This window comes from Schistocerca gregaria, chromosome 2 (assembly GCF_023897955.1).
Source record: "Schistocerca gregaria isolate iqSchGreg1 chromosome 2, iqSchGreg1.2, whole genome shotgun sequence".
NCBI lineage: Eukaryota > Metazoa > Arthropoda > Insecta > Orthoptera > Acrididae > Schistocerca > Schistocerca gregaria.
In genome coordinates, this window is record NC_064921.1 from 881599868 (window position 1) to 881623459 (window position 23592).

The window sequence follows — 23592 nt, forward strand, 5'->3', positions numbered from 1 at the left end:
CATTGTCGCCCTCCAGTTGTCAACTATTGTTTCGAAGCTGTTGCTTGTATTGTCAATATGAAAGCCGCAGCGGCTTGGTTAAGACGTGCGAGGTGTATCCTCTTCAAGAAAGGATCGCAATAGTGGAGGCGTATGTGTCTACCGGTTCATTCAAGGAAACGGGGGAAATTTTTTGCAATGATATTTCCTGTCGTTTCAACACCAGCAAAGTACAGTATACAGGATCTGTTGACAAAGTGGCGTACTACAGGATTAGTTGCAAACGTAAAAAAACAAAAAAAATGGCCCCGTACGTTCTTGCATCTGCTGGGATCTTAGATATTAAAACACGAGTGACCCAGAGTCCAAAGAAGTTGGCACGTAAATTAACGCAACACGTTAGGGATGAACCCCCACAAAATGGTGTGTCCAAGAACTGGTGGAGGAAAATAGGCAAAACGTGTGAATTACTCTACGTGACTATGTCGAACAATTGAAAGTGTAATGTTGGATCCGCTGCTGGTTCCATCTGACAGGACACGTGAACTCCAACACCAGCAGATACTGGTCAACAAACAATCCCTATACGATAAATAAGGAACCTATTCAAGGTGAAAATTTGGAGCGTCGTGTGCCGCGTCAGCGGGTCGGATTGTGGGCCAGTTTCTTGTTTTAGTAAAAACTGCCGTGCATTTGGGAATCTGGGGAATATTGGGCGCAGTTGACCCGGATGAACGTACGTACGCTGTCTTTCAACACAATGGGGGCGACCTTTCACGCCTCATGCGAGTCAGTCTTAGGAATTCATGAAAGATCAACAGAAGAAAGGAGTGTAAGCAAAGAACTGGCTGCCGCGTTCGGCGGAGCTAACCAGTCGTGACTTGATCTGGGGGAGGGGAGGGGGGTCAGTGTAAAGGGAGAATTTATGCAAATAACCTAATTCGTAATGGAAATTTTGAGAACTGATTCAGCGGAGTTGCGCAAAGTGTATATTAACATGTTGGGGCTCGCGCAAAAGTGCATTGACGCACAAGGTCATCATTTTCAACTCGTAATGTAATGTAAACGGTAAGACGAATTCAGGAAATACACACACTTGTGTTAGCTTGTTTGTTGTTTCTTTATTATCTAATTATTGCATATACATCAACTTGTTGTCTCTGCTCTGAGATGAGCAGGTTTGATGTTTAAAGAACTTCAGGACGACTTCTGTCCAGGGAAGTAGTATACTCTTTGCTCTTCTTCTTTCCTTGCTTCATTTTGTAATTTCATCTTACTTTCTGTTTTCTTTGTCTCTTGGGTGGATCATCCCTCACTGTTTTGGAACTGTTCAATTTCACCATGTACACTGTATTTAATCTTTTCATCAACATTTTCCTCCTCGAGCATTTTAAGTGTCTCAATAATTTTTAATCTGACATCCTTTCCATCATTATAAGTAATCGCTGCATCGCGAATCTTTATTTGCACAATTATTCTTCCACAAAAGCTGAATTTGTACTTACCGTTCCATATTTTGGAACAGAAAGACTAGTTAATATTTCGATTGAATCTACCTACCCACTTCTTTATTTCTTTAAAAATTAAATTTAAATTACAAATCACACAACAGTATTTGCTGTAGGTTCTTCATTGAAAACTTTAGTGTGTGGTTTTGAATGTCAGCATTCCCAGAAAATTACTATGTCTGTATCCATGAAAGCATACCTTCTCCGTTCTGTACGATGTTCGAGCTATCTTATTACCAAATACAAAAGAATCGCCTCTGATATAATGCTAAAACAGCTATAGAAAGCAGTCACCAAATTTAGTAACACACAATAATTCAGGCATCAAACAGTTCTCCTAAGAATAATTGAAGCACTGAGCTATGCCTAACAAGTATGAAAAATTTACAGTACCGTCCTGCGACACACAAATATGAGAGATACATGTCGAAGTAAAACTGACATAAAAGTAAGTTAGGAGCTAATGGATGAAGTGGGCGTGGAATGTTCAAATGTTACACGCGCACCAACATATATATTCCCCCATAACTCGGCAACTAATTAAGATTTTGACTTGTTGACGTAACTAAAGCTGAAGGAACGATGAAATTTTTTTGAACAAATATTGAAAATTGCGTTTTTTGAGCGCAGGTAACTGTATCTACTGCCTTAAAGGCACTCACCTGTATGTGCTCGTCGCTGATTGGCTGTAGTTTTATGATTGTAGCTGCACATCGCATTTCCGATCAACAATTATTTAGAAAATGTTGCTTGCTTCGTTGTCCCCTATGGCGTTGTCAACTTGTTCTTCTCCACTTTGCGTATTTACTCGATAGGTTTCTGCTCTTTGGCCATTATCAAGTGTTCAGTCACAAAATGGAACGTGTTGTGGACAGGACACACAGTCTCAGATATCTGTCCGCCATATCCTACAGACTGTTTATGTTCAAGGAGAGGAGTTGATCACGGCGGAGGTTCGAGTCCTCGCTCGGGCATGGGTGTGTGTGTGTGTGTGTGTGTGTGTGTGTGTGTGTGTGTGTGTGTTTGTTTGTTTGTTTGTTCTTAGGATAATTTAGGATAAGTAGTGTGTACGCTTAGGGACTGATGACCTTAGCAGTCAAGTCCCATAAGATTTCACACACATTTGAACATTTTTTGAGGAGAGTTGCCTACTGTCTCACTTCCCTGAGGCACTCTTCACCTGAGTTCCGTCTCCAGTGAAAACTCGCCGTCCACGGAAATTTGCTGGCCCCCATTCCCTTTCCTGAAGGTCATGTTTGCAATAGGCAGTAACAACAGTGTACAGTAAATATTAGAGGGGTTGGCGCTAGTGACAGAGGGTCTCAGCCGACTCGACGGCAGCGCCTGTCAGACGTTGCCCGCACGTCATAGCTGCTCTGCCGGTTGCCTGCGTGCCCCTGCACACTTGTGCATTCGGCTCAGGGGACCAGCAGCGCCAAAAAGGAACGGCTCAAGGCGCGCCCGCGGTCTGCGGCCGAGTCGTAAAACTGTGGACGGGCGCTGCTAACAACGCAAATCTGCACTCGCCACTCCTCAGACCCCGCCTCCGTTAAACGCTTACTGCGGACGACGCTGTCTGCACAGTACAAGGCAAACGTTTTTACTTCTCTCAGAAGTATCACATACCTTACTCCTAACAAGGGGTGGTTGCGGGGTCTTTTATGGGCTCGGGAACGGATTGAATTGTGATGCAGTTTAAAACCCCAGGCACCTCACCATACAGCCGTTCATCCTGTTGGGCTTTCGTTAAGAAGGTTCCGTCCTCAGGAAGTGCGCAAGATCATTAGAAAGGCGTCAGCTGTAGTGGTGAAATAGCCGTGTGTACTGCTTTAAAGATGATTTGCACCTCAAAGATAAACTTTTGTGTTCCAGTGAGACTTAGAACCTAACAAGAATTTTTAGTTATTAAGAAAAATCTAGTGTTAAAAAAGATTTGAGCTTTTCACCTCTAAAGAAGATTCTCAAAGCCTTTCGAAGAAACAGTCCATATATATTTTTATCTTAATCCTAAAAAACTATTGCTTAATTATTGCTCTGCTTTCGCTTTTAATAAGAGCTAAGGACTGCCTTCATTATGTTGATTAGTAAATACCCTGGTGCGTACAACTTGAGATAACTATCACATGATGTATGTCTACCAAATAACACACTGTGTGATCAAAAGTATCCGGATACCCCCTAAAACATAGGTTTTTCATATTAATTGCATTGTGCTGCCATCTACTGCCAGGTATTTCAAATCAGCGACCTCAGTAGTCATTAGATATCGTGAGAGAACAGAATGGGGATCTCTGAGGAACTCACGGAGTTGGGACGTGCCCAGGTGATTGGGTGTCATTTGTGTCATACGTCTGTACGCGAGATTTCCACACTCCTAAACATCCCTAGGTCCACTGTTTCCGATGTGACAGTGAAGTGGAAGCGTGGAGTGACCCGTACAGCACAAAAGCGTACAGGCCGACCTCGTCTGTTGACTGACAGAGGCCGCCGACAGTTGAAGAGGGTCGTAATGTGTAATAGGCAGACATCTATCCAGATCATCACACAAGAATTCCAAACTGCATCAGGATGCACTGCAAGTACTAAGACAGTTAGGCGGGAGGTGAGAAAACTTGGATTTCATGATCGAGCGGCTGCTCATAATCCACACACAGCGCAGGTAAACGCCAAAAGACGCCTCGCTTGGTGTAAGGAGCGTAAACATTGGAAGATCGAACAGTGGGAAAACGTTGTGTGGAGTGACGAATCACAGTAAACACTGTGGCGATCCGATGGCAGAGTGTGGGTATGACGAATGCCCGGTGACCCTTATCTGCCAGCGTGTGCGATGCCAACAGTAAAATTCGGAGGCGATGGTGTTCTGGTCTGGGCGCGTTTTTCATGGAGGGGGCTTGCACAACTTGTTGTTTTGCGTGGCACTATCACAGCACAGGTCTACATTTATGTTTTAATAACCTTCTTGCTTCTCACTTTTGAAGAGCGATTCGGGGATGGCGATTGCATCTTTCAACACGGTCGAGCACCTGTTCATAATGCACGGCCTGTGGCGGAGTGGTTACACGACAATAACATCCCTGTAATGGACTGGCCTGCACAGAGTCCTTACCTGAATCCTATAGAACATCTCTGGAATGTTTTGGAACACCGACTTCGTGCCAGGCCTCACCGACCGACATCGATACCTCTTCTCGGTACAGCACTCAGTGACGAATGGGCTGCCATTACCCAAGAAACCTTCCAGTACCTGATTGAAAGTATGCCTGCGAGTTTAGAAGCTTTCATCAAGGCTAAGGGTGGTACAACACCGTACTGAATTCCAGTATTAGCGATGGAGGGCGCCACGAACTTGCAAGTCATTTTCACCCAGATATCCGTATACTTTTGATCACATAGTGTAGCTCAATGAGGCTTGTACCAGACATAGGAAAAACTGTTGCAATATAGTACAAAAGGTAACTGAAATAAATACGCAATAATGCACTGTAGGAAAACCAGAGAAGAAGAGAATAGAAGCATTTCAGATGTTGTTTTACAGAAGAACGTTAAAAATTAGGTGCACTGATAAGGCAAGGAATGTGGAGGTTCTCTGTAGATTCGGCGAGGAAAGGAATATATGGGAAACACTGACAAGATGGCAAGACATCTGTTAAGACACCACGGAATGGCTCCAGAGGGAGCTATAGAGGGTAAAAGCTGTAGAGGAAAATACACTGGAATCAACCCATCACCTAATTAAGAACATACGAGGGGCATTTGAAAGTCCGTGCAAAAATAAAAACTACTTATGTGTTTGGGGTAAACCTTTATTTTTCGACAGTCTCTTTTAGACTTCTACAGTTCGTCCACCGCCGTTCTAATTTGTCGATCCCTTCCGAATAATAGGAATTGTCCGAGTCTGCAAAATAGCTATTAGTTGCTGCAATCACCTCCTCGTTTGAATAAAATCTTTGTCCCGCCAGCCATTTCTTCCAACTGGGGAACAAATAGTAGTCCGAGGGAGCCAAGTCTGGAAAACAGAGAGAGAGAGAGAGAGAGAGAGAGAGAGAGAGAGAGAGAGAGAGAGAGAGAGAGATGTTAAGAGTTGGAGTCCTATTTCCAATAATTTTGCGAACTTCTGAGGTGTGTGCTGGTGCATTGTGGTGCTGGAAAAGCAGTTTTTTGTGGTCCAATCGCGACGTTTTTCTTGCAGCTCGGTTTTCAAACAGTCCAATAACGATGAATAATATGCACCTGTAATAGTTTTTCCCTTTTCCAGTTAGTCGATGAGGATTATCCTTTGCGAATCCTAAAAGACAGTCGCCATAACCTTTCCCGCCAAAGAAATGGTCTTCGCCTTTTTTGGTGCAGATGCTCCCTTGGTAACCCGTTGTTTAGATTGTTCTTTGGTCTCAGGAGTATAGTAATGTATCCACGTCTAATCCACAGTGACGAAACGACGCTGAAAGTCCTGCAGATTCGTCCTGAACAACTGACCATCCTTGCAACACCTCACACGATTCCGTTTTTGGTCAAGCCTGAGCAATCGCGGAACCCATCTTGCGGATAGCTTTCTCATGTTCAAATGTTTATACAAAATGTTATGTAGCCGTTCATTAGAGATGTCCACAGCACTATAAATCTCACACACCTTAACCCTTCTGTCATCCATCACCATATCGTGGATTTTATCAATGATTTCTGGAGTCGTAACCTCCACGGGGCGTCCAGAAAGTTCTGCATCACTTGTGCCCATATGGCCACTCCGAAAATTTTGAAGCCACTTATAAACTGCTCTAATCGAAGGTGCAGAGTCAGCGTAATGTTTATCAAGCTTCTCTTCAGTCTCCTGAGGCGTTTTGCCCTTCATAAAGTAATGTTCAATCACCACACGAAATTCTTTTTCGTCCATTCTTTGATAACCACTCGACTTCGTTGATTCACACGAATGCCAAACACACAGAAATAGACCAATATATCTGAAACTTGGTGTGCGTTCTTTCCAAAGTTGCTACTAACTAAACATCACCGTGATACGCGGTGGTGGTGCCATCTCTCGGACTTGGCGCGGAATTTTCAAACGCCCCTCGTAGGTTGCAGGTGCTACTTCGAAATGAAAAGGTCGACGCAGGAGTGGAATCAGTGGGGGCCGCATGTAGCCACTCAGAAGCAGTGTGCGATTTGCAGGAGGGGGGGAGGATAGGGGGGATTTCTCCCCCCCCCCCCCCCCCCGCATCAGACCATCCCCTCCTCTGGTTTTGGTTGATGCATCCGAACCTGGGTTGTTTATTTCCCACGCACTGGAGTAAAACTTTACATATAATTTCAATTTGCGGAGCCGAAGACTGAAAGTTTTTAGTACGGTCTTACTATTAATACTATTAGTATGTTTGTATGTTTGCTTATTAATTTTGAAGAAGTGTTGTGTAGTAGGTAAACATTTCAAAACATTTAGAACTAAATGACAAGACGACGCACGCCACATTTCTGTAGCATGCCACGGTGTTGCAAGACGTCGCCCCAGCGTAAACGAGGCTTTAGAGCCAGGTCTGTATTGTATGGTGGATGTGATGTGTTGCGTACGAAACTGAAACCTGCAATCAGATACAAACGTCGTGGAAAACTGTGAAGAGGTGTCATCCTGGAGCAAGATAACGCTCGCCCACATTCTGCCAAACGGACAGCCGACGCAATAAAGGAGTCGAGATTCGAGATGCTGGAACATCCACCATACAGTCCAGACCTGGCTCCAAGCGATTTTCACATGTTTGGACCTTTAACGGAAGTACTACAGGGAGGAAGATTTGAAAGTGATGAATACGTCGCAAAACTGGTTACAGATGTAACCAATTAACGTATTTTCTGATGAAATAAAAAACAAAAGAACTCGTAAAACGTGGGGAAAACTGCATTGAAGTCGAGGGATGTTACGTAGAAGAATAACGCACGTTTCAGTTTTGTATCATCAGAATAAGTACAGCTTTTCACAAATGTACCTTTACGCTTTGAATTCCCCTCGTATACATGTATGTAGATGATTTCGTAAATAAGCTTTACCTGTAACGTACTTTTAAAGATATAACGAGGGATGGCTTTTCTGGTAGTGCATACGCGTGAATAGTGAGTTTCGGCATTAACATGTATTTTAACCATGGGTAACTCCACGGTGCAAGCTAGTAACATACATAATTATACTGACCCTCTAGGACATCCCCCCCCTCCCCCTCACTGGTAAAAGCACAAATCGCACACTGCTCAGAAGACTGATGACCAAAAAAAAGGCAATTTGTGTCTCTCTCCTCCTACACCGACGGGTCCGCCTCTCGTGATATCAGGTGGTCAGTTATGCATTACACGGGGTTTAGACATACTTTTGATCAGATAGTATAGACTTGCCTTCAGTTCGGTGCAGCACCCTTCAGCTGGGTGGAGGTGAAGTTTTTAAGCAGTCTGTGCAACTCTGCGGGCTCGTGTGCGCTAAAAGGAACGTGCCAGCGGGCGCTGTCGCTCACAGTTCACCTGCGGTGCCGCCGCCCTCTTGCCTGTGCCGTGTGCCGGGTGCCGGGTCACCTCGCGGCTGCGTCCCCCGCTAACAGCCGTGGGCCGCACCGCCGCCCACGCGCGCTCCTGCCGGCCCTTCGCGTCGCGTCGTTTATTTGCCGTCGCCGCCGCCGGCTGACGCAGCATCTTCTGCCGCCGGCGGACAGAGTGCTGCCGGCTTTTGCTCTCTTTGGCTTATTAGCTGCTGGCCAGAGTCGATGACACTCCACGGGGGGCACTGCCCGACCGACACACCTCGACCACCGTACGCCTCGCCTTCCCACACCCATCCACTGCCCGGCGAGGGTCAAACTTGCCATCTACATCTACATCTACATCTATACTCCGCAAGCCACCTGACGGTGTGTGGCGGAGGGTACCCTGAGTACCTCTATCGGTTCTACCTTCTGTTCCAGTCTCGAATTGTTCGTGGAAAGGAGGATTGTCGGTATGCTTCTGTCTCTCATCTCTCTGATTTTATCCTCATGGTCTCTTCGCGAGATATATGTAGAAGGGAGCAATATACTGCTTCACTCCTCGGTGAAGGTATGTTCTCGAAACTTCAACAAAATCCCGTACCGAGCTACTGAGCGTCTCTCCTGCAGAGTATTCCACTGGAGTTTATCTATCATCTCCGTAACGCTTTCCCGATTACCAAATGATCCTGTAACGAAGGCGCTGCTCTCCGTTGGATCTTCTATCTCTGTCTTCTACCGACCCTAACTGGTACGGATCCCACACCTGTGAGCAGTATTCGAGCAGTAGGCAAACAAGTGTACTGTAACCTACTTCCTTTGTTTTCGGATTGCATTTCCTTACGATTCTTCCAATGAATCTGTCTGACACCTGCTTTACCGACGATCAACTTTATATGATCATCCCATTTTAAATCACTCCTAATGCGTTCGCCCAAATAATTTATGGAATTAACTGCTTCCAGTTGCTGACCTGCTATTTTGTAGCTAAATGATAAGGGTTCTATCTATTCGCAGCAAATTACACTTTTCTACGTTGAGATTCAATAGCCATTCCCTGCACCATGCGTCAATTCGCTGCAGATCCTCCTGCATTTCAGTACAATTTTCCATTGTTAAAACCTCCCGATACAACACAGCATCATCTGCAAAAAGCCTCAGTGAACTTTCGATGTCATCCACAACGTCATTTATGTATATTGTGAGTAGCGACGGTCCTAGGACACTCCCCTGCGGCACACCTGAAATCACTCTTACTTCGGAAGACTTCTCTCCATTGAGAATGACATGCTGCGTTCTGTTATCTAGGAACTCTTCAATCCAGTCACACAATTTGGTCTGATAGTCCAGATGCTCTTACTTTGTTCATTAAACGACTGTGGGGAACTGTATCGAACGCCTTGCGGAAGTCAGCAAACACGGCATCTACCTGTGAACCCGTGTCTATGGCCTTCTGAGTCTCGTGGACGAATAGTGCGAGCTGGGTTTCACACGATCGTCTTCTGGGCTGATTCTCGGCAACAGATTACACGTAGCAGCCTGCACACTTAGCTTTGTTCAAATGTGTGTGAAATCTTATGCGACGTAACTGCGAAGGTCATCAGTCCCTAAGGACACACACACACACACACACACACACACACACACACACACACACACACACACACACACACACACGCCCGAGGGAGGACTCGAACCTCCGCCGGGACCAGCCGCACAGTCCATGACTGCAGCGCCTTGGACCGCTCGGCTAATCCCGCGCGGCGATTTTCCAAATTCTTCGCGATCTCTTAACAGGATTACAATATCATCAGAAAAGCTAAGGTTTTATTTATTTTTGCCTGAACTTTTATCTCATTTTCCAAGTTTCTCCTTGTTTTCCTTTATTCCTTGCTCAACGGTCAGACTGAATAACATCGGGAATAGGCTACAATCACGACTCACTCTCTTCTGAACTACTGATTACTTCGACTTCGTGGCCCTCAGTTTTTGTTACTGCGGGTTAAGTCCCTGTACAAATTGTGGAAATGCTTTCGCTCCCTTTGTTTTGTCCCTGCTACTTTCAGAATTTCGAGGAGTAAATTGCAGACAGGTTTCAGTAGTGTAGCTATAGCTGCTGCAGTCGTCTGCCGTGATACCAGGTGTGGCGTGTTGTGTGTGTGTTGGCAGTTATCGGCGACTACCTGAAGAGAGGCCTGTCCGGAGGGGAGAAGAAGCGGGCCAACATCGCGTGCGAGCTGCTCACCAACCCGTCGCTGATGCTGCTCGACGTAAGTACCAAGTCTGCCGCCAGGCGGCTGCACAAACGGGTACACACACAAATGTAACTTCCAAACACCGACCAGGCGCATCATAAACTTTACTGCGGACATCGAGCAACAAGTGAAGAGAGAAATAAAAATAAACTCAGTTGGGCAACGGGTACACTCACAAGGGCACTTTCTCAAATGTCTATAAACGATCGTGACGAAACGTGGCGTTTGTGTAGAGGGGGCAAAAATAATACGATACTTTTTGCTCGTCCCCAATTACACTTTTAGGAGTAAAACACACCCCCAAAGGTAATTTGCCATACTAGATTTGGAGGAAATATTTTTGAAACGATGATGCTCAAAAAATGTTTCTTAAATTAAATTTGATGTGTAATTAACGTTCTTGGAAACTGTGAAATCAAATTTTGTAATAATTTGAAATTTTGCAATATACCCCACCATCAGTAATTAATTTTGAAGAATGAAAACTTTTTGTAGAATGTAAATTTAAAAAGTGTTAAAGCTTCATACACCCCTGTGTAATAAGCTGGTTTCCGAAATACGAGTTTTGGAAAATAAGCTGTAAACTACATGCTGTCGCAGTATTTTCAACATACGGGATTAAAATACCCAAATATTCATTATTAGACTAGTTACTTATTTCACTTGTTTTTTTGTTTTAAATGGTTATTTTAGTTTTTATTCTTTTTAATTTTTTTTAGTTTACAGTTTCGGATGTGTGTTTTGTTAATTGAAAAATTGAGCAACTTATTATTATGGCACAAAGTAATAATAAAAACAGATTTGACAGCAAGAAACAAGACAAAAGATATAAATACCTATGCTATACCAATATTGACCTACTCATTTGGAATAGTGAAATGTAGTAACCCAGACCTAGAAGCACTCAATACACTTACACGATCACAATGCCACAAATATATAATACATCACATACATTCAGCAACAGAAAGATTCACATTAAGCAGAAAGGAAGGAGGAAGGGGATTTATCGACATGAAAAACCTACATTATGGACAGGTAGACAATTCAAGAAAATTCTTTACAGAACGAGCAGAAACTAGCAAAATACACAGAGCAATCACTCATATAAATATATCGGCTACACCACTGCAATTTCATAACCACTTCTACAACCCTTTAGATCACATAACATCAACAGATACGAAGAAAGTAAATTGGAAAAAGAAAACACTACTTGGCAAGCACCCGTATCATCTAACACAGCCACACATCGGTCAAGACGCATCCAACACGTGGCTAAGAAAGGGCAATATACACAGTGAGACGGAGGGATTCATGATTGCAATACAGGGTTAAACAATAAACACCAAATACTACAGCAAGCATATTATTAAAGACCCCAACACCACAACAGATAAATGCAGACTTTGCAAACAACAAATAGAAATAGATCACATCACAAGCGGATGTACAATACTAGCAAATACAGAATACCCCCAGAAGACATGACAATGTAGCAAAAATAATACATCAACAGCTTGCCTTACAACATAAACTTATGAAACAACACGTTCCCACATAGAAGTATGCACCACAAAATGTACTAGAGAATGATGAATACAGAACCATTATAACAGATAAAACAACACCACATAACAAACCTGACATCATACTCACCAATAAAGAGAAGAAATTAACACAACTAATCGAAATATCCATAGCAAATACAACAAATATACAGAAGAAAACAGGAGAAAAAATTGAAAAATAAATCCAGCTGGCTGAGGAAGTCAAGGACATGTGGCATCGGGATTAATTTGACACTATACCTATTATACTATCAACTACAGGAGTCATACGACACCATATCCACCAGTACATCAACGCAATACAGCTACATCCAATCGTATATATACACAACTACAGAGATCTGTAATTATTGATACATGTTCAGTTACCCGAAAGATCCTAAATGCAATGTAACATATACCGTACAATTAAAAGGAAGTCACGCTTGATCAAGGTCCGCGTCACTTTCCATTTTTAACCAGACATAACGTCTGAGACAGCAAAGAGATGATAATAATAATAATAATAATAATAATAATAATAATAATAATAATAATAATAATAATAATAATAATAATAATAATAATAAGTAAATTAATGCTTAAAACATAACGTTTTCTTACACCGTGCACATAAAATGAACGAAAGTTCTTCGCACAATATACACGACAGCGAACACAATATAAAAGAAAATGTAGCAAGGTGTCAAATCATCGCTGGTGACACACTAAATTTTCTATCAGGCTTATTTCAGTACCATAGTAAGCCTTTGCGAAGAGAATTCATTATGTACATCTCGCGGTTCTGGGCGCGCAGTCCGGAACCGTGCGACAACTACGGTCGCAGGTTCGAATCCTGCCTGGGGCATGGATGTGTGTAATGTCCTTAGGTTAGTTAGGTTTAAGTAGTTCTAAGTTCTAGGGGACTAATGACCACAGCAGTTGAGTCCCATAGTGCTCAGAGCCATTTGAACCATCATTATGTACATATGACTAGAACTCGATTGTATTGTTTCTCAAGTGGAGGCTGACATCATAATAATTCAACAGAACTAGATCTGGAAAGCTTCTCACAAAGTTCTTCCAGCATCGAAAGCCGTATACGCCTCACGATTGCTTTATTATGACATCGTATCTCCTGAACCATATGTCTATGATATAATTTTGCGGTACATTCAGTGGTGTATGTGGATCCTGTGTAGAAAACGTACTGCGAATAGAGCTGGCAATACAGAAGTACCGTCAAGCCTGATGCTGAAGTTTTATAGCACGAGCAGTGAAAATGTAATAAGCGGTAGTTTTTTTCCTTTCGTTGTTTTGCGGGAGATGTTAGTGAGGAAAAGATTCGGAAAAGGTTTGCAATCATGTTATAAGTTTGTTTGGAAGTCACTAACAGGTCTCATTCTCAGATATTGCAAGATTATAGCCTGGATAATGTGCACGCCGTGGCTGCCTCAAAACGTATACACAGTTTCTAACTTTAATACCTGCCTTATTGCGCACATCTTTAGCATAAGACTGTACCCTTTAATGAGAAGATTGTGAAAGTGATTGAAATTTGTAAATTCAGTCTGTAATTATATGAAATACTGAAAATAAAATTTTCGTTACCCCCTGAAGCCGTTTGGCAGGCAATCTGAAATTCGGGCTGGGTGACCGTTTTTGCCTTAATGATCCAGACGTGTCTGGGAATCGGCAAAAAGGGTCGAAACCGGTTATCCAATAAAACAGAAAAGTGAGCAAGCGGTGATCGTCTTTCTATACATCGGAAGTTGTCACGGTGTCGTATGGACATTTCTTCTGTTACGACTAAAGTGTAGCATTAGGAAGAGACCAAAACTTTGTAACACATTCGCGTAAGATATCTGGTAATGCACTCTGCTGAAAAAGAACAGAACACCGTAAACGGCTAGAGGTAGGAAGTTCATATTAACAGGACATGAACGTTAGTCTGTTATGTAGAATTGATTATCATTTGAACCAAGCGGCCCGCGGGTTAATGTCAACATCGATATCGCGGCACAACACCATCTACAGATAAAATGTGCCTGCGGCTCTCGTCACTATAAACGGAAGGTAATGGATCAGTGTGACTTGAGCAGACGACCATGATGCTCCGCGGACGCGTGCGCGAATCGTAGCGTCAAATCAGTGAGTTTGAAGGACGGCTCATTACTGGGATGAGAGAATGTGATGCATCCCTCCGGGAAACTGCTGCTTATGTGGAACGAAGTGTTTCGGCAGTGCAACGGGTGTCCCCCTACCTTTTGACGAGTATGCAGAAATATGCTAGGCGGCAATGGTGTATGGAACAACGTCACTGACGACAGGAATAGCATCAGATAGTTTTTGGAGGAATTCAGGTTCTGTCTGTTTGAAAACGATGGCCGCATTTTGGTTCGCCACAGCCAGTGGGAGCGCCATCACAGTGACTGCATTCACAGAAGACATCCAGCGCTAACTGGAGGCCTTATGGCGTGGGTTGCTATTGGGTACAACAACAAATCATCGTTGTTGCATGTCCAGGACACTGTGACCTACGTCAATGACGTCCTGCGAGCTGCAGCCATACCCTTTCTGCAAAACACCCCAGACGCCATTTTTCAGCAAGACAATGTATAACCTCATTTTGTTGCACGAAGACGTGCCTTCTTGGTGTCACAGGATGCCAGTCTTGTGCCCTGGTCCACCAGATCACCGAACTTGTTGCCAAACGAAAATGCTTGGGATACGGTGACCAGTCGAAATTGTGTGGGATACAATGAAACGATGGGTTCAGCGTTGCGACCCAATGCCGACCACCAAACCAGCATGGAGAGATGTGGCACAGAATGACATTCGCGCCTTATACGTGTCGATTTCATCACGCATGGAAAAAGTTATCAGGACGCATGGCGTCCCCTGTGCGTACTAGGCAACGGCCCATGCTCAACTGAACTGAGGTGACTGGGACGCTAATCATTCCTGCAGAAGATACTAATGTACATGTCGTGTGAATATGGAAGTCCCATCTCTAGTAGTTCAGGGTGTTCAGTTTTCTTTTTTCCTGAACACGAGTGTACGTTGTTGACCAGTATGACCAAGTGTCGAAATGAATGAATAAAGGTAAGGGGTTGTGGTGCAGGAGCCGACGTCGGGGCTGGACTCGCACTCGGCCTACAGCCTGATGCTGAGCCTGAAGCGGTACGCCGTGTCGGAGGGCAAGACGGTGGTGGTGGCGGTGCACCAACCGTCGTCGCAGATCTTCCAGCTGTTCGACAAGCTGCTGCTGCTGTGCGCCGGCCAGACCGCCTACTACGGGCCCGCGCGCGCCGTCGTCGACTTCTTCGGCGCCATCGGCCTGCCCGTCATGCCGCAGTACAACCCCGCCGACTTCATCCGTGAGTATCGGACACGCCGTCCGCCACCACTTCCTGCCTCTCCATCTCACAGCAGCACTTAAACCAAGCGTCCTTAGTTGTTTGTTGTCTACATTCCACTTTCCGTCTACCGCTACAGTTTTTTCCCTCCACAGTCATTAAGTACCATAAACGATATTCCTTGATGGAATATTCAGTCCGGAATCGCTCTGCTGCGACGGTCGCACGTTCGAATCCTGCCTCGGGCATGGATGTGTGTGATGTCCTTAGGTTAGTTAGGTTTAAGTAGTTCTAAGTTCTAGGGGACTGATGACCTCAGATGTTAAGTCCCATAGTGCTCAGAGCCATTTGAACCATTTTTGGTTCAGGATAAAATCAAAACACTTGGCTGGGAGCTGCTACCCCACCCGCCGTATTCACCAGACTTGGCCCCTTCCGACTACCATTTGTTTTCATCAATGGGACACGCATTGGCTGAGGAACACTTTCATTCCTACTTAGAATTCGAAAATTGGGTGTCTAATTGGTTTGCTTCAAAAGACGAAGATTTCTATTGGCGTGGTGTTCACGAATTGCCAGAAAGGTGGTCAAAATGTATAGAAAGCAATGGTCAGTACTTTGGATAGAATGTTTTTACTTTTTAATTCAAAATTGTTGTTGTGGTCTTCAGTCCCGAGATTGGTTTGATGCAGCTCTCCATGCTACTCTATCCTGTGCAAGCCTCTTCTTCTCCCAGTACTTACTGCAGCCTACATCCTTCCGAATTAGCTTAGTGTATTCATCTCTTGGTCTCCCTCTACGATTTTTACCCTCCACGCTGCCGTCCAATGCTAAATTGGTGATCCCTTGATGCCTCAGAACATGTCCTACCAACCGATCCCTTCTTCTGGTCAAGTTGTGCCACAAACTTCTTTTCTCCCCAATCATATTCAATACCTCCGCATTAGTTATGTGATCTACCCATCTAATCTTCAGCGTTCTTCTGTAGCACCACATTTCGAAAGCTTCTATTCTTTTCCTGTCCGAACTATTTATCGTCCATGTTTGACTTCCATACATGGCTACACCCCATAAAATTACTTTCAGAAACGACTTCCTGACACTTAAATCTATACTCGATGTTAACAAATTTCTCTTCTTCAGAAACACTTTCCTGGCCATTGGCAGTCTACATTTTATATCCTCTCTACTTCGACCATCATACCAAAACTCCTTTACTACTTTAAGTGTCTCATTTCCTAATCTAATTCCCTTAGCATCACCCGACTTAATTCGACTACATTCCATTATCCTCGTCTTGCTTTTGCTGATGTTCATCTTATACCCTCCTTTCAAGACACTGTCCAATTAGTGTTTCATTTGCACTGAAAACGCCAAATTCATACCGGTACACCTGGTAGACTCACCACTTTTCACGAAACTGTCATAGACTAACACTCGTCGTTGCAAGCTCCAGTGCTCCATAGTGACTGAGTAAATGAAATGCCGTCTTGTGTGGATCAGAACTATCCCCACCACGACCACCTCCTACCACCGCGCCCTTAGTACTACGCAGTTCAAAACCGTCCGCCTCCCGTGTGTCACCCTGTAGTTCGGTAATCTTCACATCTGTCAACACCTGCCTTCTTTGGGATTGAAATTATTATATCGTTCTTGAAGTCTGAAACTGAAGTAAAAGGAAACTTTTGTTTGGTGTGTGTGCAGTGGAGCAAGTGAAGGGCAGCGAAGAGATGCGGAAGAAGATTGTGGCAGCGAGCCGGGACGCGCGCAGCTCACCCGACTACCCGCAGGAGCTGCTGCCCGGATTCTTCGCAACCGACGCGCGCCACCACAAGTTCCTGGCCGACGCGGGCCAGCTGCACGCAAACGGTAAGCATACCACTCCACTCCACTCCACTCCACTCGTAGCCTAGGGTAGTCGGCGCTTGGCGTGTGGCACACAGGAGGGGCTAAAGCCCCTGCTACACGATCGACTTCGTCTCAGTTGGCTACTCCAGACACGAGCGTCTACTGCGGCGCCCCTGGCGTTTTATGCGCGTACTAAGTCTTGTCGTTTTGAGTGGTCAGTTCCGTTTACACGTCAGCGCCAAAATTGCCAGTGTTGTGATACCTGTCTGCTGTGAATTTTGGCATTTGAATAGTGAAAATGGTGCTATGAGGGGGACTATAGTAACAAAATATAGGAAGAAACAATAATGATAGATCAAGATTTTAGACATGGCTGAAACAGCAACTGTTGATATTCTTCACGGTAAATGATGACAACCAAAACAGTTGCAGGATAAAGATTTATTAAAATTCTTGATCACGGTTTTGGTATATCTAAATATACCTTCATCAGAAGTAAAATACCCTGAACAGGAAGACACTTTTATTAGCAAAAATTTAGCATCGGAAATGAGAAAGAAAAAACACTAAAGCTTAAGTAACCGTAAAATTACCAACATCCTGCAGTGGAGATTAATAAAACAATTGTGCCAGAGGCGTCGTCAGTAGTTAAAACAGCATCTCCATTTATACAACATATTATGGACAGAGGGTCGGTGTGAACAGAGCTTAGCATCAGTACTTCGCCTATGAACTATCGTGACGAGGGTGTGAAAGCCATAGGGCAGACAGTTTCGCCGAGAGACAGTTTCAAACTCATCCTTGCTTTATTGTAATACAGTCTGGCTGACTAGAAGTTAGTTGTCTTGCCTGTTGATGCCATTTTTTGTGTTTGCTGTTTGTGGTTTTCGATGTGTATTTGTGGTTAATTGACAGTTATGTTTTTATTCACAACGACAGATGGTTTCGTTTTGCTTTAACATTTTGGTTGTTTTTCGATAGTAAGTTACGCGATATTCTCGCGCGTAACACTAGTACCGTCTCTCGTTAGATGTGTTCCGTAGCGCAAGCTTCATCTGCTTGACACTAGGACACAGGTAAATTCGTTTTCATATTCTCAATTTTACGTAGATCTTTTCAAATGGTTCTGATAAGTTTTATTTATTAAGGCAGAAGGTTTGAATTAGCAAAGCTTATAATAATTTTGATGCGCATATGTACGTATCCATGGATTTTAATGTGCGCGGGTGTCTAGCACATACGACACGTGCCCTCTCTAGGCGAAACTGTCTGCCCTAGGGCTTTCACACCCTCGTCACGATAGTTCATAGGCGAAGTACTGATGCTAAGCTCTCTTCACGTCGACCCTCTGTCCATAATCATGTTGTATAAATGGAGATGATGTTTTAACTACTGACGACGCCTTTGACACAATTGTTTTATTAATCTGCATTGCAGGATGTAATTTTAGTAAATGACTAAAAATTTTTGTGTCTGTAATACTCTGGTAATTTTACGGTTACTTAAGCTTTAGTGTTTTTTCTTTCTCATTCCCGATGCTAAGTTTTTGCTAGTGAAAGTGTCTTCCTGTTCAGGGTATTTTACTTCCGATGAAGGTATATTTAGATATACCGAAACCGTGGTCAAGAATTTTAATAAAATCTTTATCCTGCAACTGTTTTGGGTGTCATCGTTTACTGTGAAATAATGATAGAATTTACTAACGAACAAAGCAGAATTCGTAATGGAAGTTCTTGGCAAAAGTCGTGTGGTAAATTCGCTACATTCCCGAGAAATTAAAGAATAGGAAAAGCGTCATCCAAACATTTCAGAACATATACATGTACTTGGTCGAGAAAATATACTTGCAAACACATTAGACAATATGTAGAGCGCAGTAAATGGCGCCCTTTTGCTTTATGCTTTGTCTTTCGTTGAACATGGCACACACAACTTCTTTCGTCGGATCAAAGACATACAGATTCGAAGGGGCAAGGCCAGTGTTTACGGAAATACTCGCAGAATAAACCATCGTAGTTGAATATTACGTAAAAGTGTCAGTCATCACTGCTATTCCATTCTCCATGTAGCAGGACATGTAAGACCCTACCTCGCCCTTTCAAAGCAAAATACAGCCTTATTAATATGTCAAGTGATTTCGTCGTCCCAGTGCAGAGGCAGCTCGTAGATCTTTAGTCCACTGTTTCTGCTGTGTCGCTTTCTCCCTTTTGAGTCCCAACAGTGTGAAAAAATACATATTTAAATTTTTTTACAAAATTTACGTTTCTTATAACGGTAAGCAAAAAAATACAAGAAGAAATTGGCAAAAGTGAACAATCCGTTGTTTCAAGGAGATAAAATTACAAACTGTACAGTGATGTGGTGTAGTATTTCGGATGCATACAGGATTTACACTCAAAGATGCTAATTATTCTTATCGGTTAACATATAATTTTTTCTCAATGACAAATGATATTAACATTTAGCAGAGCAGCTTACACGTTCCTAAACTCGATTGTATTTCACATTGTTCGCAAGGCCGCGATCTTATAGTGTGACAAGCGTGCACGCACTTCATTCAATATGTAAACGTCACTGCACATATGCGGATTTAGTTTGTGACATGTTTGATATGCCTGCCATCATTGGCAATGATGTGGCGCGGACGAATAGCTAAATTGTGCATGACCGCTGAAGTGTTGGAACATCGTTGCTGTCGATGACCTCCTGAATAGCTATTTTCATCTCAGCAATGGTTTATGGGTCATTGCAGTACACCTTGTCTTCAATATAGCCCCACAAAAAAGAGTCGCATGTGTTCAGATTCGGAGAATGTGGCGGCTAATCACGGCCCATGCCAGTGGCCTCTGGGTACCCCAGAGCCAGAATGCGGTTCCCAAAGTAGTCCTCCAGGACATCAAACACACACTCTTGCTTCGGTGGGGTGGAGCTCAGTCTGTCATGAACCACATCTTGTCGAAATCAGGGTCACTTTGGATAATGGGGATGAAGTCGTCTTCCAAAACCTTCATATACCGGTCGGTACTCACCGTGCCATCCAGGAGTATCGCACCGATTCTTCAGTGACTGAACAGTGCGCACTACAAAGTCACCCGTCGAGAGTGAAGAGACTTCTCGATCGCGAAATGAGGATTTTCAGCCCCCAAAACGCACAAATTTTGCTTCCCATCCATATCAAAGTGGGCATCGTCGCTAAACCAAACCACACATGCGCATAATTATTCCCATCATGCACCGCGGCCAACCGTGCAGTTTGAGCGTCCCAACGCAAACCGTTCAGAAGTTATGACAGTTTTATTTCGTATAGTTCAATAACTGTCATCCTGCAGGTTATTGCCTGTGCTACTCTCGCAGTTGATTCGTAGGCAGTAGCGAATCGGCATGATGAACCGGGGGGGGGGGGGGGGTAATCTTTACCTGCAGCAAGATTTCAACGTCACTTTGCAGTTCTCTTTGGGCTGCTTGTTTATAGCATTCAGCCCGTGTCATGTGGAGCAGCGGCTGGTGAACACAAGCTGGACTGAGATCGGTGGGAGTAAGGTTGTTGGTGACTTGTTGCCAACCTCCCTGTTCATGCTGTTACGGCATTTAATTATTTGTATAGCCTCTGTTATTTGTATAGCCTCTATTATATTTCGCTCCTGCATCCACTGCTGCCGAAGAAGCACACGAGACTCTTGAAAATTAATGGATCGTCCACAGTCCTGGTGCTACACAGCTATAGCTGATTTGTTATGTTGGCGCAGTCGCACGTAGCGTGCTTCAAAATCTTTTCTACCCCTAAAAAATACGTCTGAAAGTCTATACATCAGCATGCGAACTTTCATGTCTAATTCAAAATGTTATTACTCGCAGATAAATGTCTTCCTGCGCACTGTTAGTCGCAGACTTTGGAGTCTCTTGCACCCACGGCCTCAGAGCCGACATTTCCTCATTTGATTCGGCTGACATCTTTCGGCCTCTGTTGACCGACAGATCATCTTCCTCGTAAGGCACGCACTGTCCGCTGGCGCGAGTTCTTCCTGGTTGCCCCTCTGCTGTTCTAGAATCTGACGGACATTCCACGATTTAATAAATACATTTTCTAAAGGGCAAGTAAAGATTTTTTTTCGGGTATTTAAGTTTCGCCGATTGTAGCAACTAGTTTTCGTCATGATAGCATATTTACTACTTCAGACAGTACCCGAAACTTATTTTAAATACATAAAGCTCGTCGTTTAGAGATTAGTTCACAATTGCAGTTTCTGCCTTAAGGCCATTATCGAGTGGCACTGCAAAAGATTTGCTTCAGCACATGTCAAACTTTAAAATCTTCCGACATGTGTACAAGTCCTCGTCAGAACCGAGGCTTCTCAATGAATAATATAGCAGCATTGAACAAGCCTGAAGCATAACTCCAACTTAATAAATAGCCGAAACACTGGTTCATATAACGAGACGACACACACGCATACCCGGAGAAGTTTTGCTGGAAAACTTCATAATTTTCTGTTTATCAAACAGCAGCTATTAACTCGTAAACACGTACTAGTTAATTCAGTTTGGAATTTCCATTACCCGTCTCCTCATCCTCCCCGAGAACAGCATTATAAACTCTGACAAGCATATCAAAAGCCGAGAGCACTATGCGAAAAGACTGACGCCAACATTCCATTAACGATTCTGCAGCGGATATCTAATAATGTGCGTACTAACATACTGTTTGCTTTTAGAATATCTGTATCATCTTTTTAAGACCTAAAGATATTCGTTATTGCAAGAAAAATCACAAATACTCTGTATAAACACATATATAAAACTGGCGCGAGCAAGCTGTAGCTTAAACAGCACGTATCTTAGTGTCCAATATTCTGCAAAGTTATACTGTGTCTGTTCTCCTGTAGCGCTACATTCTGAATTATTACGGTTGAAATCTCAGTTGTATTGATGACTAACGCAGTAACATCTAAGGCCGTGCTTTAATTGCACCGTAAGCTGAATGGCAGAGTTTATATCCCTGAAGCAAGGGTTATTTCAATCACTCTTTGCGAACAGGAGCCGTTCAAATAAATACGGAAGTTTCACGGAGTCTGAAAGGAGACCTACAAAGCGCGTTGTTATATAATGCCGAGTGAAGCCAGATAGCATGGCGCGAAAGAGCTTTCATTATGTGGAGCTGATGGAAGGTAATGGTACTCGACGGTAGGTGGAAGGCTTCAGACGGCGCAATATCCCGGAAAAGACTGCGCGTCGCTGCTTTATACCGGCAACACCATTGTGCAGTGGCTCTTTGGCGCGTGCTAAAGCTCTTATCTCTGTCGTTGTGGCCACCCAGTGGTCTCTTTCTTCCTGCCACGCTTAACGCCTGAGTACTAAAGGTCATTTAGTCCAGTCATTGTGCACACTTCATTCACTATGTTGTTTTTTGACGTTGTAATGCTCCAAGTTTTTACGTTTAGTACACGTGCCTCGGAAAATTAAATTGCCCCCTACGAAAGACCGTTGCGCTCGTATAGTAGCTGGTTCTTCACGGCTGTTACGTCACCAGCTGCTTTGTAAAACATTACAGCCTGTTTGTCACAGGTTTAATCGTTGCCATGAGTATGCAAAACCTCTAAAAGATGTAGCAGAATGACCCTCACATATTATCCTTAAGTAAAATGCTGGGTTGAGACTAGATACCAATCAGACGCTCACAGACTGTCCACGACAGTCAACTGTGTTCCAATCCGTTGTAGCAGCCTATTATAGTCTGTTATGTTATAATTAACAAATTCTACTATCATCAACCAGATACAAATGTTCATATTTTCTGACCAAGACAACTGCAGATGATCGTGAATCTGAATGGACTATTCTCAGACACTGTTTCAAACTGTAAGAAAGCAATAGGTTAATAATAGTAGTAAACTGTATATAAGAATACCTACGAGATACAAAACTACAAGGCAAATGTAAGAAAATTAAGACCCCTCTGTAAGAGACGATTCTCAAAGATTTTACGATCTTCCACACTTGAGACACTTCGACATGCTTTCCCACCCATCTGAAATAACAGGTAGTTACAATTAAACTTTCGCTACTGGAGCCTACGAGGAGCGTTTGGAAAGTCCGTTTAAAGTCAGAGAGATGGCACCACCGGCACGTATCGAGGTCATGCTTAGTTATTAGCATCCTTGGAAAGAACACACACACCCCAAGTTTCAGCCATATTGGCCTATTTCATTGTGTTTGGCATTCGTGTGAATCAAGGAAGTCGAGTGATTGTCAAAAAATGGATGAAAAAGAATTTCGTATGATGATTAAACATTACTTTAAAAAAGGCAAAACGCCTCGGGAGACTAAAGAGAAGCTTGATAAACATTGCGGTGACTCTGCACCGTCGATTAGAACAGTTTATTAGTGTTTTCAGAATTTTCGGAGTGGCCATATGGACACAAGTGATGCTGAACGTTCTGGACGCCCTGTGGAGGTTACGACTGCAGAAATGATTGATAAAATCCAGGATATGGTGATGGATGACAGAAGCGTTAAGGTGTATGAGATTGCTAGTGCTGTGGGCATCTCTAATGAATGGGTTCATAATATTTTGTATAAACATTTGGACATCAGAAAGCTATCTG

At 43.5% G+C, this 23592-nt stretch overlaps 1 protein-coding gene across 3 annotated transcripts in view; it reads left to right on the forward strand.

Annotated features, from left to right (window-relative positions):
• Positions 1-23592, forward strand: part of LOC126335294 (uncharacterized) — a 640152-nt gene that overhangs the window by 578202 nt on the left and 38358 nt on the right. For all 3 annotated transcript variants that reach the window (XM_049998387.1, XM_049998389.1, XM_049998388.1), the window contains exons 4-6: positions 10148-10248; positions 14908-15163; positions 16847-17011. In XM_049998387.1, coding sequence (XP_049854344.1) covers positions 10148-10248; positions 14908-15163; positions 16847-17011 — 522 coding nt within the window. The remainder of the gene's footprint in view (positions 1-10147; positions 10249-14907; positions 15164-16846; positions 17012-23592) is intronic.